Source organism: Mauremys mutica, chromosome 18, assembly GCF_020497125.1.
Source record: "Mauremys mutica isolate MM-2020 ecotype Southern chromosome 18, ASM2049712v1, whole genome shotgun sequence".
NCBI classification, from domain to species: Eukaryota; Metazoa; Chordata; order Testudines; family Geoemydidae; genus Mauremys; species Mauremys mutica.
The window spans coordinates 12,390,501-12,410,065 of NC_059089.1; the positions used below are offsets into that span (position 1 = coordinate 12,390,501).

The 19,565-nt window shown below is 43.8% G+C and overlaps 1 protein-coding gene across 6 annotated transcripts in view; it reads right to left on the reverse strand.

Moving 5' to 3' along the window:
• Positions 1-19,565, reverse strand: part of TNC (tenascin C) — a 94,228-nt gene that overhangs the window by 4,929 nt on the left and 69,734 nt on the right. For 5 of the 6 annotated variants that reach the window (XM_044992980.1, XM_044992978.1, XM_044992977.1 and 2 more), the window contains 8 exons: positions 15,910-16,182; positions 11,059-11,181; positions 7,682-7,825; positions 6,355-6,474; positions 5,639-5,782; positions 5,398-5,528; positions 4,471-4,603; positions 592-743 (listed from right to left, as the gene is read on the reverse strand). In XM_044992980.1, the coding sequence (XP_044848915.1) occupies positions 592-743; positions 4,471-4,603; positions 5,398-5,528; positions 5,639-5,782; positions 6,355-6,474; positions 7,682-7,825; positions 11,059-11,181; positions 15,910-16,182 (1,220 nt within the window). Of the gene's footprint in view, positions 1-591; positions 744-4,470; positions 4,604-5,397; positions 5,529-5,638; positions 5,783-6,354; positions 6,475-7,681; positions 7,826-11,058; positions 11,182-15,909; positions 16,183-17,683; positions 17,957-19,565 lie in introns of all 6 variants that reach the window. The other variant, XM_044992974.1, reaches the window with a different exon arrangement.

Consider the following 19,565-nt stretch of genomic DNA (forward strand, 5'->3'; position numbering starts at 1 on the left):
TGAACATTATTTTTAAACAAGGCCCATGTTTCTTCTTGGGCTCCAAGCCACCTCTGTATTTTGCAGCCTTGTAGTCAGTCCCTGCCCTCTGCTTTCTTAGCACTCCCTCAAAGCTCAATATCACTCAGCCAGGTCCTTCTGTATCCTTCAACCTGTTGTCCATGAAGCCTCAGTATTTCTCAAGCTCCTTTCCTTCACTCTTTGACACTTCTCAGACTCTCAGCCCCACCTGGCTTCTTTGAATTCCACAGATTCTCAGCACCGTACTTTGCTGTTCTTGCCTCTGTTTTTAATGCTCTGCTCACCCACCCTTCAGTGTGACTGTAGAACTAATGCATTCTTCTCAGTCCTTGTTTCTCTTGCAAAGTTTTGGAAGTGGCTGCACCTCTGCTTCAGTCTCCCACCCTGACCCCCCTGACTGCAGTCGGATTTAGAACTAAAAGTTAAATTTCCCAAGTCTTTTGGCACGTTAATGCAACATCATTAACAGTGCAGTAATTGATTGAGGCTGGATCCTGTCTCATGTTCTTGACTCAGGCACAAGGCAATAGTGACACAGAGGTTTTGGATCCCTTCCCACGGTATACTCACAATCCATCCACCTCCATCGGAGATCATGTCACAATACACCTCCATAGGCTGTGACTTGTTTCCATTCGTATAAATGGTGTAAAGTCCAGAGGCACTTTCTCCATTCAACAGAGCTTGGGAGCAGTCTCTAGGGTAAGGATAGAGAAGTCCAACTACACACAAAAGAAAAAAGCAGAGAACAGCGCTTGAGAAATCATTTACGAAAAGGAGATGCATCTTCCTGTCATTTAGGAAATTAATTTGTGAGCTCTTTCTGGTGACAAGGCAAATGAATCTATTGGATTTAGAAGAAATACTGCTAAGAATGGAGTAATACACTAGAGGTGCACAAACTTGAAAATGTGCAATGGAAAAATCAATTTGATTGTCCACAAATCTGGATGAAAAAATACTGATATTTTGCAGTTATATAGCACGTTCCTTCTTCAACTTGCTCATTAACTAATGAATCCTTACAGAACACTGAGTGCATTAAACATTAGTGTCCTTAGTATACAGTTGTAGAAATTAAATCAGAGAACGTAGGTGACATGGCCAAGAAGGTTTCTCAGCTGGTCAATAGCCCAGCCAGGAATAGAGCCCAGGAGACCTGACTGTAAATTCTAGAAAATCCTTGATCCTGTATTCACACTCTAGACATTATTGTAACAATCTTTGTGCAAAATATGCTTTGTAAAGAGTCATTTAAAAACTAACACCACACTGATCATTAATAATCTGATGTAACGTGTACATAATGCCTATCAAGTGTTATGAACGCACGCGGTAATGATGACTGCCGTTTGTTTACCAGACAAGTTTGGGGAGTAGGTAAACTGGTTTTTCCAAGACAAAGGACAAATTGATACTTCTAGCCAGCTGTCATCAAAGTTGATTGATAGCCACCTGTCAAGTTGCCAATCTTTGGCAATGAAGCGGGGTGGGGCAGGAACAGATCAATCTGCATTTTAGCAAACAACAGCATGGAACCTCCCCTCCCCCCAAACCTCCATGTCTCCTTCCTCACAGCTGGAATAAACTTTATCTAGGGGTAACTCTCAAGAAAATGCATTTCAAAGGGTGACTGGACTATAAAAGTGAAGGGCAAAACACCCCAATTCATCTATCTTTCACCTAAGAAGACAAAGGAACCAGCTCTTTGACTCTGAGGGGAGATCCTGACCTGAGAATTTGGTCAGCCATGTTGCTGGAAATGTGGTAAGGATTTTACCTTGAACCAAGGCTAGCTTGTTAAGTTTTAGCTACTAGAAAGTGTGTTCATTTTTCTGTCTCTTGTAATCATTTCTGACTTTCATACCTAATACTTGAATTCATATAAAATCATATTTTCTTTTGTTAATGCACTTGTTTTGTTTTTTAAGCTAAACCAATCCAGTGTTGAGTTTATACAGAACGGTTTGGCAACTCCATTTAAAGTAGCAAACTGTTGAATATTGACCCTTTACAGAGGTAATGGACCTGTAATATCTGAACAGCCCAGGAGAGGGCTGGACAGTGCAGAACACACATTTCTGGGAAAATTTGGGACTGGGAATTTGTTGGAGTCACTCTGCAAGTAGTAACCAAGGCTGGTGGAAGCCAGAGTGTGACTGGAGCATTGCTGACAGGCTGCTGGGGTCAGAGGTGCTGGACCAGAGCTGGAGCTACACACATACACTGAGGATGTGATTTGCATCCTGGAAAGTTGTTTGTGAGCATCCCAGATTGGGCGCTACAACAGCAAAGCATTGTGAAGCACCCAAAGTTGTGGACCAGGTGGTGACACAACCCCGGTCTGGATTGCAACCCAGAACTTCACTATATATATATATAAAAATCAGATAATACATGCCATAAGGAAATATTTAGGGACAGGTTTCTAAATCTAGGCCTCCTGTGTATGCCTGTAATTTTGAAGGCACAATTAACTGCATTTATATGCCTACCTACCTGCAATGTGGGCACAATCATGTAGTTAAATATTTAAGTGACATCAGTTGTGTCTGCAACTACCTGCAGGACAAAACTACACCTTTAATGATTTGCACGTACGACCCGTGAGAGTATAACAGTGGAAGCATGGCTAAAGCCAAGATGAAAATCAGGACTTCTTCAATAACAAGTGTAATGCAAAGTATGTTATAAAACAAGGTATGTGAAAAACCAGCAACAATGGCGCATTTTTTTTTTCTGACTACAACTTAATAGAGACATAGCGGGGAGGAATAGCTCAGTGATTTGAGCATTGGCCTGCCAAACCCAGGGTTGTGAGTTCAACCCTTGAGGGGGCCATTTAGGGAACTAGGGTAAAACATCTGCCTGGGAATTGGCCCTGCTTTGAGCAGGGGGTTGGACTAGATGATCTCCTGAGGTTCCTTCCAACCCTGATATCCTATGATAGGTGCAGTCAATAAAATTTCAAACACAAAAAATCTCCCAAACTATTAAAATGTGAATGTTTTTGTCATTTTCTTGACATCTTTGAAATGACTGAAAAAAACTACTGATTTTAGCATATTCAGGGGAAATAACTGCAACAGGTGTAATTAAGGGATGTTCTGGAAAGGTATATTAGGTATATTTCTATGATTAACACTTTGATAGTCTCAAAGCCAGCTGTGTAAATGTAACTCAAGGTCCATCGTGTATTCTGTGACGTCCTCTGTGGCAGAGGATTTGAGTCCGTTACAGCTCCGACTACAGGACTTAAGCCTCCAATTCAGGAAAACATCCCTCCTCAGGGCAATTACTCAGTGGGGAGGTAAACACACTTACTCATGTGCTTGCCTCCCCCCTGAGGTCAACAGGACTCAAGCATGTACTTAAAAATAAGCATGGACTTAATTGTTTGCCTGAAGCTGCAGAGATTCATGCTTTAGCTTTGGAGGTCTCCAGTTACTGGTCGTGACCAAGAAGGCAGATGTCACTTAAACACATCAGGATCTGATTCTGCTCCCGCTTACTGGCGTAGCTCCATTAACTTCAGTGAGGCTACTTCTGATTTACACCAGAGGTGACTGCAAGCAGGTTCAGGGCCCTGGGACTTTACCTAGCATTTTATAAGCACTTGACCTGATGTCAGCACAGATGGCAGAAGTCAGAGGCAAACATTTGAAGACGCGGTTGAGTTTGGAAGGTTGAGAATTGTGAGAAGTGAGGAGAATGGTCGGTGGAATTTTATAGCCATTTAATCCTTAAAAACGTCATTGTATTTTCCCTGCCATCAAAAATGTGTCTGCTTGACTGTCATCTTGATGAGGCTTTCGGAATTGCATTCATTGCATTACTATTGCATTCAGCAAACTAGGGAGCCTTCCCAGGTAGGATCGGAACGAACACTCTAGGGTAGCAGGATGAAAACTGGGTGAACTCAGTGGGAAAGCGAGAAGGGAGAGGAGAAGCTAGTCCAGGAGTTAAAGCTCCGAGGGCCAAATTCTACCTGAATGCAAGCCACTCCACCCACAGGCTGAATCAGGCTGGGGGTGGGTGGAGTGTGGAGGGGTTGAATAGCTGAATTCCATCCTTCCAGTCTGAGAGCAGTGAATGGGGCTGTTGCCTTGTACAGAGTTTAAGTAGTGCAGGGAGCCTCACGCTGGCCTTCTACACAGAGGCTCGTATAGATGCTTAGGGTCCCAGGTGGGGTTGTACGGTGCATGCTGCTGGGGCTTCACTGTGAGTGTTTTTCAAGCTAGCTAGACCAAAGCTAGCTCAAGCTACATGAACCATAGTCACACCTCTGACTGCAGCATAGACCATACTTACAGCCCTAAGCGTACTGCAAGTATCCACGGCCCTTTGACTTCAATGGGAGCTGCAGCTGCCTACTCCAGAGCTCAACTGGGTTCTAAGAATGGAAACGTGTAGATAATTCCACCCCCTCATACAAAGCAAAGGCCTTACTTGTGGTGAAGATAGTCTGGATTATCTTGCTCTTCAGGGCTCTGTTGAGTGCCTGCAGTTTCACTGTGTACTGGGTGGACGGGTTTAGCTCAGACAGGCTGTAGGAAGTTGCCTCAGGTCCCAGGATGACTTCCTGTTGGGAGAATAAATCCTAGAGAAACTCTGAAATGAACAAACCCATGGACTGGGACGGTTACATATTTTAGATGTTCAGATGCCTTTTTACGTAAATTATTGATGGTCTTTTTAACCGTTTCAATGATTTATTATGAAACTTTATTCCTACGAGATTTTTACCAGGCAAACGTCCATTAGTAGCATGAGAAAGGCTGCCTGGAAATGAATGTTTAATATTATAATGTTTAAGTAGTGTAGCTTAAAATAAAGCACGGTAGAAGTTAACATAGCTTATATATACACATTATATACTGCCGGAGGGGCGCAATTCATCAAAAATTAAGCAGGATTGTCCTTTGTGATACGTCTGTAGATGCCACTGAACTGAATTTCCAAACATGACGATTTTAGACAACCATCTTGGAATAGCTAGAAGAGGCTTGATTTTCAGAAAGTGCTGAACACCCGCCCTCTGACAATGTGGTCTTCAAAAGTGGCTCAAGTTGAGCACCCAAAATCACTAGCCACTTTTAGCCACATATGCCCATTGCCTTTATGCCATAGACTTTGGATGGGAGAAGGCAGCTGCTTGCTGTCTGATTTTTTTCCCTATTGCAGAGGGAGGGAAGATCCTCTATCTGTTGTCCAGGCTGTGGCTAAGTTTTCATTATAGGCTCTGATTCAGGAAAGCACTGAGACATGTGCTTAATGATAGATGTGTGCTTCCGACCCAATGACTGGCATTTTCTGAGCAGCTCTACCAGCATGTCTCCCAACTCAGAATTTGTGAGTTAGATCCAAGTGCGGTACCTTGACTTTGCCATCGATAGACTCGTAGATAAGGAGATAGCCGGTGACAAAAGCCCGAGGAGGCCTCCACGACAGCACTGCTGTTTCTGACTGAACCTCAATGGCACTCAAATCTCTTGGCGCATCCATGCCTAAAGGAGACAAGATACAGTGAGTGCTGTGCTGGCTTGATGGCAGCAGACAATGGAACCTTGTCGCACTGCACGGGGCTGCAATGTTGGGGAAAGGCTTGACACTGCACCTGTAGTGAATTTGGTGAAGACCGTCTCACTCTTCTGTGGTCCCTTTACTGCATAGATCCTCAGCATATATTCGGTTGCAGGATGAAGGCCATTAAGGTCATATTCCACAGTGTTCCCAGACACCGTCTGAGTAACTTCTGGCTCTAGACAGCAAACACACAAAAGATGGGAACAGAGAACTTTAGTTTGCGGGCCACTAGAAGTCATGGTGTCGGTTGTAAGTGCCGAGCACGCCTCAGAGGGAGGCTTAACACCAGCACTGCGTTCGAATGATCACACCCTGAGCTAAGGGCTGATCATTCATTGGAAGGAAACCCATTTTTCTGAGGTGTTTCAGGGTGAGGATGAAATAAGCAGAAGCAGTGGCTCAGTGGAGTCACTGCCTCAACCCACCCCAAAGCTGAATGTAAACTGTTAACTCTACAGTCAATTCCGTACAAAAAGTACTAGCGCCCCCTGCTGTATGTGTTGAAAATAACAGTGCTTTCTCTTCACCTCAAGGATAACACAGACACAGCTCTGCTGCTGCTCACCACCTGGATTAGGGCTGACAACTTACTTTAATGAAGATGCTGTAATGTGTGCCTAACCAGCCTTCACCCCTCAAATTCAACCTCCCTCACCCCCCTCCCAGTTGCTGAATCCAGTCCTGAGCACCATTCTCACTGACTGCCCTGTGGTCAAGCTCAAAGATGCCCCCACTGACCCTTCTTACCATCCTCAGCAATGTAGGAGATGACGTAATTGTCCACCGTGGCAATCGCTGGCTGCCAGATCGCCAAGGCCTCAGAGTCTGTGATATTCACCGCTACCAGACCTGATGGGCTGTCCAAAGCTGAAGGGACAGATAATACCATAATGAGGGAATTATATGTATTAAGGGTTTCCCTGCTGCGTATAATATGCTGTACCAGGCACATAGTGCAAACTGCACACACTGCTGCCCTTGTGTGGTCCTCTTTGGGAGGGAGAGGGGGAGAGGGGTTTACTGGAAAGATGTCGTACTTCACAAAACAGCACTGCTGCAGAGTGAGGTCATCATGGGAGAGGATTAAACTCAAACCAAGGGGCTGGCAGCGAGAACTAATTATATTCAGAGTCTCAGTTCCACAGGCTCTCAGATAATACTCTTGTCATCATCCATCTTGGGGCCTCTTTCAGACCTGATACACTTCCCTCCTCAATGCTCTCAGTCCCAGACAGGTTCTTGGGGAAAACTCAGACTACCGAGGCTGGGGAAAGGACTGAACTGATGGCAACTCATGGCCATTACAACCGTCTACAGACCTCTAGCCACAATTGTTTTGAATCACATAATCTGCCTTTCTACATTATTCTTGTGGGGATTGCATCGTCCCTCCTTTTCATGCCTCCCATCAGAGACCTTGCACTGGGACCATTAGCTGCTCCCAAGGGTGAGGGATGTGGAGTATGACCCAGCCTCCAGTGCTGAGTGCAGTGCCCTTTCCTCCCAGTGCTCTGTACCCCTATGAGCCCAGGAGAATGATGAATCAATTAAACTGCAGATGGTTTCCAAAGGGACCTGGGGGAAACCCTATCCCTGATTTATTTAAAACTATTCTAGACAAAAGAGAGATGAGAGAGAGGATGGTTTTCTGGTACTGGGCTGGGACTCAGGAGATGAGAGTACAATTCCTTGTGCCTCCACACTCCCTGTCTGATTCAGGCCAAGTCACTTAATCCATCTGCGCCTCAGTTCCCCATCTGTAAAATTGGGCGAATAATGCTTTCCTCCTGTTTTGTCTGTTTAGACTATAAGATATCTGAGGCAGGGTCTGTTTCTCCCTGCAAGTTGGGACGTGCTTAGCAGAATGGCGCAGTTAAAGCCTCTAGACTCATCTGCAATACAAATACAAAGAATAATAAACCACTAGGCAAAATGCAAAAGAAATAAATCCTCTATCAGGGGATAGCTAAAATGTGACTTGGTCGGTCTTTTTCATCTCTGATTTTTATGAGTCTTCTGTATGACACATGATCTTGAACAAACTTACTAGGACCTTATTTCTTTTGGGCATTACCTGTAGTCAGAATTCCAGAGATAGGTTCGCTCTCTTCAAATCCTTTGATGGAGATTATACTGACAGTGTAGTCAACACCTGGGATCAGTTTCACCAGCTTGGTCCTGGTCTTGGTTCCATCCACCGTCACAACATTGGGAGTACCTAGGAGCAAACCAAATGTCCAGGCAATGATGAAATGATGTTCCTGCTAGTGTTTAGGCTGTGGTGCTGTGCTCCAAACAAAGGACTTCATTTCCAGTACAGAAATAAGTTTTGTGGAATCATAGAAATGTAGGGCTGGAAGGGATCTCAAGTCCAGCCCCTTGCACCGAGGCAGGACTGAGTAGACCTACACCATCCCTGACAGGTGTTTGTCCAACCTGCTCTTAAAGACCTCTAGAGAAGAGGATTCCACAGCCTCCCTAGGAAACCTGTTACAGGGCATAACTATCCATATAGTTAGATTTTCCTAATAACCAACCAAAATCTCCTTTGCTGCAGAGTAAGCCTCTCATTTCTTGTCCTACCTTCTGTGGTACAAAGAACAATTGATCCCCATTCTCTTTATAACAGCTTTTAACCTAACTGAAGACTATTATCAGATGTCCCCTCAGTCTTCTTTTTTTATGACTAAACATGCTGAGTGTTTTTATTACTCTTTCCACACAGGTCAGGTTTTCTAAACATTTTGTCATTTTTTTTGCTCTCTCCAGTTTGTCCAGAGCTTTTTTAAAGTGTGGTGCCCAGAACTGGACACAGTACTCCAGCTGAGGCCTCACCAGTGGTGAGAACACAATAGTATCCTCTCCTGTCTTACATACAACACTCTTTGTTAATGTACCCCACAATGATACTAGCCCTTTTTTACAACTTCATCATGTTGTTGACTTATATCCAATTTGTGATCCACAGTACCTTTCAACAGTACTGCTCCCATGCCAGCTATTCCCCATTTTGTAGCTGTGCATTTGGTTTTTTTCCTTCCTAAATGAAATACTTTGCACTTCTCTTTATTGAATTTCATGCTGTTGATTTCAGACCAATTCTCCAATTTGTCAAGGACGTTTTGAATTCTAATTCTGTCCTTCAAAGTGCTTGCAAACCCTCCCTGCATGGTGTCATCAGCAAGTTGTATAAGCATATTCTCCATTTTCCAAGTCATTAATGAAAATATTGACTAGTACCAGCCCCAGAACCCACCCCTGTGGGACTCCAGTGAATCATTGATAACTATTCTTTGAGTACTGTCTTTCAACCAGTTTTGCGCCCACCTTATAATAATTTAATCTAGGCCACATTTCCTTAGTTTGCTTATGCGAATGTCATGTGAGACTGTGTCAAAAGCCTTACTAAAATAAAGATATATCACATCTACTGCTTCCCCCCATCCACTAGACTGGTAAAAAAGGAAATTAGGTTGATTTTGCATTCTTGACAAATCTATGTGGGCTGTTCCTTATCACCCTGTAATCCTCACATGCTTACAAATTTATTGGTTAATAATTTGTTCCAGTGTCTTCACAGGTATTGAAGTTTGGCTGACCTATAATTCCCCAGGTCCTCTTTGTTCCCTTTTTAAGGATAGGTACTATGTTCTCCCTTCTGGGACCTCTGCCATCCTCCATGAGTTCTCAAAAATAATTGCTAATGGTTGCAAGATTGCTTCAGCTAGTTCTTTGAGTAACCTAGGATGAATTTTGTTAGGCCCTGCTGACTTGAATACATCTAACTAAGCTATATATTCTTGAACCTCTTTTTCCCCTATTTTGACTTGTGTTTCTTCCCCCTTGCTGTTAATATTAATTGTGTAGAGTATCTAGTCACCACTAATCTTTTTACTGAAGACTGGAGGAAAAGAGGAATTAACCACTTCAGCTTACTTGATGTCATAAATTATTAGCTCTCCTTCTCCACTAAGTAAAGGGCCTACACTTTCCTTCATCTTTCTCTTGCTCCTCTATATTTAAATAACCTTGTCTTATTACCTTCAATATCACTTGCTATGTGTAATTCATTTTGTGCCCTACCCTTTCTGAGTTTGTCCCTCCATGCTCGTGCTATGTACACACAGGGCCAAATTTCCCCCTTGGTTAAACCCACTGACGTCAAGAAGATTGAATGGGTGAAAACAAGGAGAAATTTTGACAGTTGAGGATCAGTAAAAATGGTCTCCCTGAAACATAAATCAAAAAGGCTGGTTTATTCATGTTTTTTTTCCCCCTAGTGGTCCAAGTGCCAACATTTGAAAATAGGTAACTGTCACGTGCAAATGTAGGTACTTGCACATGTAATTAAATACAAAGAAATCAAAGTGTCTTGTTGTATATTTGGACCTCTTTGGTTTTGTTTCTGGTGGTAGGTGAAGAAAGGCCAGATATCTATTCAGTCTCTCTCCTTGGCCCACTCAATCTCAGACCAAGGCACAGTACATATTAGCCTGAGAGGTTCTATCTGCATAGACAGGGACTCGGGATATTTATTTATTCCAAATTCTGGTCCTATTCCAACAAAGCATTTAAACACATGCAAAACTTTATGCTTTTGAGAAACCCCAATGATTTCAATGCGACTACTCATTTGCTTAAAAGTTACACGTGTGCTTTGCTGGATCAAGGCCTAAATCTTAGTTGAAAAACCAACCCCAGTTATCTGAGGTTGGTGGTTTCCCATTTTGTAGTTTCATCCCTATCTCCTTCCTGTTCTGTTCTGTGGCACTTCCAGTGTGTTTCTTTTCATCCCTGGTAGGTGCTCTTCACATGCTGTTAGCTAATCTTTCCACCCAGAGGTCCCATGAGTTGTGCTAAAGTCTGCTGCTCATCAGGGAATTCTCATGAAAAAGACAAGGTTCCCATTTGTCATGAAGCACTAAAACAGAGAGATATCATGGTGGATGGAATGAAACATCCTTAAGGGATGTTCAAAAAAGCGTTGACTTAGAAAACACAGTTAAAGCCACAGATGACATTTTAAAAAACAAACTATTTTTAATCTTCAAGGGCCAGCTTTTCAAAGGTTCTCAGCATGACACACGCATGCTGAAGTGCTTAGGAGCCTAAACGGGAGCTGAACTCTTTGGAAAATCTGGCTCCAATTATGGATGCTGCTGAGCACTGGGAAATCTGGCTTTTTTTTGCAAATCAGGTCCATGGCATACTAGATATGCCAGTCATACAGTAAGTCCACCCACTGGAACTGGTTAAATGCACACTAATTGTGCATACCAGCTGCTGGCTAGCAAGAGAATTAAACCTCTGTGTCCTTCTGATATGGAGGCTAGACTGCTGTGCTGTGTACCAAGTGACTGACACCAGCATAACCCTAGTCTCTTCCACTTGCTCTCTACTCTCTTTAACCAGTGCACCCTTATTCCTTTCACTACCCCACCGCTTTCTCACCTCCTGTTATGGGGACATATGAAATCCGGAAGCTCTCCACTCGGGTCCTTGGTGGCGACCAGCTGACTGTGGCTGAGTTTTCAGTAATGTCAGAGAAACTGATTGCCTTGGGCGATCCCACAGCTGCCGGTGGAGTCAGAGGGAGAGGAAAAACACACCACACAGACACAGAGAAAGAGTAAAAACATGTGCTTATCAATCATTTTTTGCTGGAATAACAATTGACCTCAGCCTTCTGTCCCAGGAGCTGAAGCTATAAATATCTAGTTCAACGTCACGCTAGAGAAAGTTCCACACAGCTAAGGATTTTATTACTTGCTCAGAACAATCAGTCCTGATTTTGTTTTCCAATAAAGTTACAGCCATGTCCAGCCTCATAAAAAAGCTATTAAATGTATTATTATTATATATTACTTTATTAGTAGTATATAGCAGGGAATAATGGTAATTGCAGGGGCTATGGAACAGATCCATTTTTTAGTTTGCACTTTATAGTGGACAGAATTTGTTCTAGCCATTATTTTCTGTATCCAATTTCGCTTGGTCTATTTTTAGTTTTTCATTGAACATCAGAGGCAGCCCATCCTTACACCCTGAAAAGCATTTGTGCACAGCAGTCTTCAGAAATGGAGAGAGCTGTCACTTATGGTGCCAAGTCCCAAGCAGGCAGGAAGCCCACAAAAGGTCTCGAATCTGTGGTCTTGGTGCATCAAGGGCTCCATCCCGCGAGAGACTGAGTGCCCTCAACTCCCACTGATACCAAAGGGAGTGAAGACGCTCAGAAACTTGCAGGATCAAGCCCCAGATAAGATCACAAACTCCAAGTAACTCCTAGCCCAAGTCAAAATCACTGAAGGTTCAGAATGAAGAGTGAACATAGTAGCCCAATGGCACCAGAGGGCCTCCCAGCTGTGCAGTATGTAGAAGAAACCGTTCACTCCCCGTGGTGGAGCACTATTCTGGACTGTATTTCTCTCTCTGTAATGGCATGCAGAAGGGAATCAGGGGACCACAATTACATAGATCCACTAGGACAAGCTGCAATATCACCTGTGGTCTGGCTGTGCAGCTACCCTGCACCCTGCTTACAAAAATGGTGAGGATTCGATTCCCTCAACCCCAGAGTAGAGCCCTCGGCTGAAATCCGCTTGAACTTGAGCTCTGCATATGAAAGCAGCATTTTACCTAGGCAGCAGGAGGGGAAAAACACATTCCCTGGCTGGGAAGTGACTGGATATTTAGAGCCAGAGAACAAATCGTTTAGAGGGAGGAGGACAGGGAAGGAATTCTTTTGGCTTTCATTCCTATGGATAAAACCACTGCTTATTTTCTCTCGCTCTTTGCAAAGCAGGGGACATCACTAAGCGGAATTTAAAGAGGCCAAGGCAAGGTATGTACATATTGAGAGCAATGCAGCTGATGTTTCGGCTGCAAACTCATTTGGGTTGGAAGCTGTCTTGTTCTGTACAGCGCTGAACACATTGTTGGCACTTAACAATAAGTAAGAAGAAGTATATTCACTGGCTGGTGTGTAAATGCAACCAGTTAAGCTGGCTTTATGGCTAATTTGCATTGCCAGAGCAACACAAGGCAGCCAGAGCATAACAGTGAATATGGCCCCATATACATTTTTGCATAGGTGGAACCACTGGAGGTAGATAGGTCTTACGAGGGATGGGGGAACTGTGAACCTTTTGAGGCTTTGGTTTCTCTCTCTCTCACACACATGTGATGAGGGCTCCCAGCACTGTGGGGTGACAATACCTGGCGCTTGAAAGTTCACATGCAGCGTTTCAGTCCTAAGCTGCCTTTTTGACTGTAACAAAAACAATCCTGGTAATGGTTAACAAAAATAAATAGCCCACACAAGAGAAGTCCATTAGCAGAAGAGTGACACATACCAAACACAAGCTATATTAAGAGGATGAGTGGAGACAAGCCAGGGTGTAGGGTGAAAGGAAAAAAGAAAGGGCCTGCGGGTGAAATGGCTTGCAAAGAAAGAGTTTGCAGGAAAAGGAGTCAGAGAGGGTTGTGACTTCCAGGTGCTCCTGGGAGCTCCAGCAGCAGGGCACTAAATCAATAGAAGGAAAAGGAAAAGAAAACCATGTGTGCTCCCCTGAGAACTGTAAATCATCTCCACAGCTCAGCTGTCCACCTTGGGCCTGCTGGGTTTGTTCAAAAACAAGAGCGGGGGAGGGGGGCGGAGGGGCGGGGCTTAAAGACAAAGGAAATTGGGTTTGGTAAAAAAGTGCACTGCACCAAAATCGGCTGCCGATTTAGCCATAAATCCACGATCTGGGGGGAAACAGTGAAGAAGAAAAAACGTGGATGAGACAGAGCTGGAAATAATATTGATTTAGTTTTGTAATTCAAGTGAATTTAGGAGCTGCTGAAAGCTGATCGATTGATAGCCCTGGAGACTTGAAAACCTCTGGTGGGACCAGATCGTGACGTCCTTATGCATGGGTGAAATTCATCCCTGCATGGAGCGCCCCTGAGTACCACTTCAGCCCCACTTATGCCCTATTCTCAGCATTTATGTGATGTATGGCCTGGAGGGTGCCTCTCTGCACGGGGCGAATTGCACACTGTTTGAAGAGTCCCATTGATGTCAATACCGGACTAGACCCTTGAGCCACAGCACAGGTGCAGCATGGGCAGTGACAGCGCAAAGCATTTTACGTTCACGTCCGCTGCCAGTGTGACTCTGCGCCGTGCTAGAGGGGCCACAACTTGGTGTGAAGGAGAAATTCAGTTGCCAAATGGATACTTTATCTTTGGTCTTTCTGATGGGTCTACGAGAAAGGCTCTGTGGCCCAGTCCCCCGAGTCAGCTAGTTCGTCTGACAATGACCATCCATAAAGCTGGTTAAACAAATTTTGCAAATTCCTGCACAAAAATGCAGTTTCAGTCAAACGGAAATGTTCTGCAGGAAACTGTTGAGTTTGGCTACATGTGTCTATTTTCCAATCAGGGGAATCAAAATAATTTTGAATGAATATTTCAAAAACAAAATGACGTTTTTGTTTCCAGCCATTTTTTTTTTCAAACAAAACCTAAAGATCTTTTTGGCACATCCAATTAGTTCTTTTTGATCAAAAGTGGCTACATTTTCCATTAAATCTTTTTGATATTTTTCATTTCATGACATTTTTTGATATTTTGACTTTTGCTTCCTATTTGGAAGGGAAAATAATGGTGAAATGTCAAAATTCCTCCAAATATTTCTTTACCATCATCGCAGAAAGTCTAACAGACAGAAGCTACTAACTCAAAAAGCTGATCAGATTTCTTGGTGGCATTGGCTACTGTTGCTGGGTGTGGCATAACCATCAGCCTAAATCATTTAACTGGGATTTTATGGGCCCGGCTCTATTATCAATTATCCAGGGGCTATGGATGGGTGTCTGTCTTCTGGACTATTAGCTTCAATAGCTGGCCATGCTCCTAAATGTTTCTGCCAGGGCCAAATCAGAATGTAGGCATGAGGAAATTAATAACTGCCTGTGGTTTACAATAAATAGCCCGTGAGTCAGTGAAAATGGGGACATGCTGCTAAAAAGTATAGTTGACTTTAAACATCACCCTCTCTTGTGAGTCAAACCTGTGGTCTGACAAAAGGCTGTCTGTGGTGGATTGGTGTTCTGCTTATTGCAAACGCCTCAGACCGTAATTACATTTGCTTGATGTTTGCTTGAGGAACATGGTTGTGATCAGTTGGAAGCTGGTCACAAGTGTGCATTCCCCCTCAACCATGGGGGACCAGTTAGATGAATCATGGTGCCATGCAGTCTCAGTGGATGCTTTCCAACCCTGATCTACCATTGTCTCTTTTCTTCTCCACACACCGGCTAAAGGTTAACAAGCCAGATTTAGGGCCTGATTCGCATTTTCGCCAAGATCCCTTTATACCACTCTGGCAGTTTAAAACAGCCTGGATGTGAGAGTGTATTCCAGGGGAGATTTGAAAGGCACACACAGGAGTTAGGCACCCAGGAATCAGGCTTCAGGACCATGGCATTGGCATTACTCCAGTTCTGTGCTAGCTTAGCTCCATTGAAGTCAATGGAATTCTGCCTGCGTAAAGCTGGCATGATACAGTGTAGAATCCAGCCCTGTTTTTTTTTTAAAGCAAAATGGCACTAATAAACTCTTGTGTCTGCCTCTTTCCTTGGGGATCCCATTAACTGCAAGACTCTGCTAAATAAGCACTGACACCAGGGGACTGGACTCACAGTCGAGGTAATCTATAGTGTCCTCTATTTGAGAACTTCAGAGCACTCCCCAGACACTAACGGCTTGATTCTGCAAAATGCTGAAGACTCCTGTGAACTGCTGAGCATCTTTATTGCCCGTTAAAACCAGAGAGAGTTGAGGGTGCTTAGCACCTGGCAACCTTGCGAATCAAGCCCTAATTGAGTAGCCTCTCAATAGCCCTGTGAGTTAGGTAAGTTTTATCATCCATCTTTCACAGATGGGAAACTGAGGGAGAGTGAAGACAACTGACTGTCCAAAGTGGCATAGCAAATCATGGACAATGCCTGCAATAGAAGGCAAATCGCCTGCCTCCCAAGCCTTGTGCTCTAACCACTAGACTATGCTGCTTGTCTTCAGGTAACAGGTATGAAATAGCCCTCCTTGTGTTTTATTAGCTATGGTGAACAAGACCAAGCAGAAGAGCGTGCTCCATCAGATGGAGCAGATTGCAAAGAAAAGAAATCTTGGTGAGAGTTGTGGGGGCAAAGGACTTTGAAAAACTTTGTGAGACGTCAAACTGGATGTGAGAGGGACAGAAATTAAAGAGACAGACATGCACATCATGCTTTTCTCCCTCCATTGTAGAGACAATACCTGTGGAAGCTACTGCACTTATGGGCTGGGAACGTTGTCCACTGATAAGTCCATAGAGTTCAATGTCATACTTAGTACCCTCTTTCAGCCCTGTTATATCTTGGGTGCGTTCATGGCCTGGAACAATCAGTTCCCGTGGGTCAGACAGCCTGTCGGTATCCCTGATTTTAAGAACAAAGCTGTCGAAGACCCCATCATCTGCAGTCCAGGACAGGCGGAAGCCACTTGGGGTAGCATCTGAAACCAGAAGGTTGTCAACCTCGGGTTCTGCTTCTAAAAAAAGGAGAAGAAATCAGTAGGAAGAAGAAATTAGATTTTTTCCACCCTACCAGTTCATATGACCTGCTCTAGGTCAGATCAGAGCACGCTGCAAATATCCAGCCACAGTTCAAAGAAATTGGAATAATCTGCTAGCTATAAAAAAGAAAAAAAACCTTTGGATATTCAGAGTTATACAAGTACTGTACAAGATATATTTGAGTGTGCATGTAGAAGTGCCCAACTTTTACAATACCCCAAAGCAGAACAAATATCTGGATACACGCCATTTGCCCCTGTCATACAATATTAAAGATAATAATAGGAAAAGTGATGTTTTGTTTGTTCTCTGGCTTCCACTAGAGTTACCCATCCTTTGTGAGACCTTTATGACAAATAAAAACAAGGCATTGTTAATAATCTGCAGCTGTGCCTACACCGTTACTTGCTTCTCCCACTTTGATAGGAGCACTGTAGAGGCGCCACTAAAAAGTTCCTTCATTCCTAACAATTATTGCATGTGGTTCTGGGCTTCTTGATGCTTCTGATCTAGACTACGGTGTCCACTTTTCCTTTGGAGTCAGTGCTGAAGCAGCAATGGGAAATCAAGAAAATCTATATCCGCAATGCTGCACACTCAAGTCCAAAGAGGTTTATGTAAAATCTCTAGTAGAGGAATCCACCAAAGAGGATTCCAGCAGTTAACTAAGATGGTTTCTCTCTATTATTGTGGTTATCTGCCTCATAGGGTACTCTAGACATCACTAGCTGTAGAAATGCTACCAGACTAGTAACTGTTTAACAGTATCTCCAATGCGGTTGTATTTTTCACAATAAAAGGTCCATATTTATTTTCTCACCAACGTTCAGCCATATAACTCTGGCTTTGCTGGTGCATGGAATGAGCAAATCGTGTAGCTGGGACTTGGTGAAAAGAACCAATCAGCTAGCAATAATTGTTCAATAAGGCCAAAACGCAGCTGGAAAAACTCAGCTACGATGAGAATGAGAACACGGGCAATGCTTTGTTAAGAGATACCCAACGCTGTTGGTTGTAATGATCCTCTTGTTTATTTTCTGTGTGAGATTGGCATGGAGAATGAAGGGGAAGAGTCCATGGGCAGGAAGCCCAGTATGACTCTCCTGAATGGTCCTGAAGGATAGACAATTGAAGAATACCGAGGTACCTGATGGCTTATAACATGGTGAACTCCTGCATCTGGTCTCCTTTCTCCAGCTAAGGGTTCTTGCATGGAGCAATTTACCCCTCCACCCTGTTCCACTCTTCTCCACTCGACCCCAAAGAGACAGAACATAAAGAGAATACCAAGAAACGTAGAAATGGGATCACATTAGTGAACCTTTCAATCATGATGAGGTATGTGTAGCCATGATGGAAAAGGATATGCAAAAGCCATGGTTTGTTTTGCAAATGGATTGCACACCACATCTTCCAGGTGAGAAGAGAAGCATGAAAGAGAGGACGGAAAAGAACAATTTGCCCACGATAATATACCTGTAACAGCCACAGTGCTTAGGGGCTTTGTTTGGTGCCCCTTGGCAAAACCATAAAGCATAACCTCATAGCCAATGCCAGTAATAAGGCCTTTAAGCTCCAGTTGCCGCTGGGCTCCTGTAAGGAGGAACTGCTGTGGGTCCAGCAGCTTGCCAGAATCCACCACGTTTACTAGAAAGTTGTCAAAGGCATTCTCCGATGCCATCCAGGACACCATGAACCCATAAGGATTAATGTCAGAGACAGTTAGGTTTTCCAGTGGGGGCATGGACTCTAAGAGAAGGGAAGGTGCAAAAAAAACAGAAAAGAAAAGAAGCAAAAAAAAAATAAAATTGGGAGTTAGACAATGTCACAGCTTCCAGCAAACATCAATCACAAGTTTCCCCCGAAAAACACAAGATTTAATGGAAATGCGTGGCCACTATCACAAGGCTGGGATATTCAAAGGAGCCTGAAGAAATTAGGTGTTCAGTTCCCACTGCATGTTGATGGGATTTGGGTGCCTACTTCCTGTAGGTCCCTTTGAAAATCCCCAACCCGGATACTTAAACAAGTTTCTTCAATTTCACATGCACACAGAATCAGTTGTGAATAATAGATTTACAATGATTTGAATAACATCTATTTCCGTCCTCCCCTCTCCATCACCATTGCTTTAGGGACAAACCTCAAGTTTGACATATCTCACAACATCACACCAGTATCACCTGCTTTTATTTCCAATGGTTTACCCATCAGAACCAACACTTAAACCAACATGAGTCACTGCAAGCGTAAGATCTAAACAACAGAAGGATTGTTTCTTTGAGAGATTGTGCTAGCAACAGCTAATGACAGCAGGTAATGGCTGAAGAACAGACTGGCCAAAAATCTTAAGAGCCAACCATTCCTCCCCTCTCTCTCCCCTTTAACTGATATGTTGACAACTTAAAGAGATTCCAATGCTTATTCTGGTAGTTTTTAGACCAAAATGGCACTAGTTAAAGTTCAGAGGCATAGGGCCATTGGTTCAAAAGAGGCACTGAAATAAGTGGCCAGGCTTTCAAAAGAGCCCAGCCTGTTGAGCTTATCTGAATATCTGGTCCTAGGAATCACAGTGGGAGTTACTGGGTGCTGAGCATTTTTGAGAATCTAGCCCTGATGGTGGGTGCTCAGCCCTTTGCAATCTGACCATAAGCTTTTTAAAAAATCTGGTTTTGCTGTCTCAGATGGCCCACTCATCATGGTATCTTGCAATCCTTCCTCGACATGATCACTTACTACAGTGGAAGTTTATCCTTAGTAAGAGTTGAGTGGATTTTGTCCTTGACTTCACACCCACCTCAAAATAACCCTGCCTGCATTTCAGTATGTGTGACGACAGAAAGAGCACTGAGCAATAGAGATGGGCCCCAAACCAGAAGCATGGATCTGAAACATGCAGCTCAGGCACCTGAGAAAGTTTCCAAGCTGAATTCTACAGCACAGGCCATGTCTACGCTTGGAGGTCGGAGTGTGATTTTCAGCTCACACAGACATACTTGTGCGACTTGCATCGAGCTAGCACACTAAACACAGTAGCGCGGTGATGGTAACGTGGCTGTGGTAGTGCGAGTAGCAGCAAGGGGCAGCACAGGCTTTGCTCCGAGTATAAACCTACCCGTAGCCCACAGCTAGAGGTGGCCAGCCCATACTGCCGCTCGCCGCTACCCGTGCTATCGTGGCTACGCTACAATTTCTAGTGTGCTGATTCGATGAGAGCGAGAGCAAGTACGTCTGTGTTAACTGGGAACCACACCCCTCGCTCCAACAGTAGACAGAGCCTTAGTCTGATCCAGGAGCTCAGATCTGGACCTCTAAGATCCAAACTTTGGGAAAGTTTGGGTTTTGATCAGGAACTTCT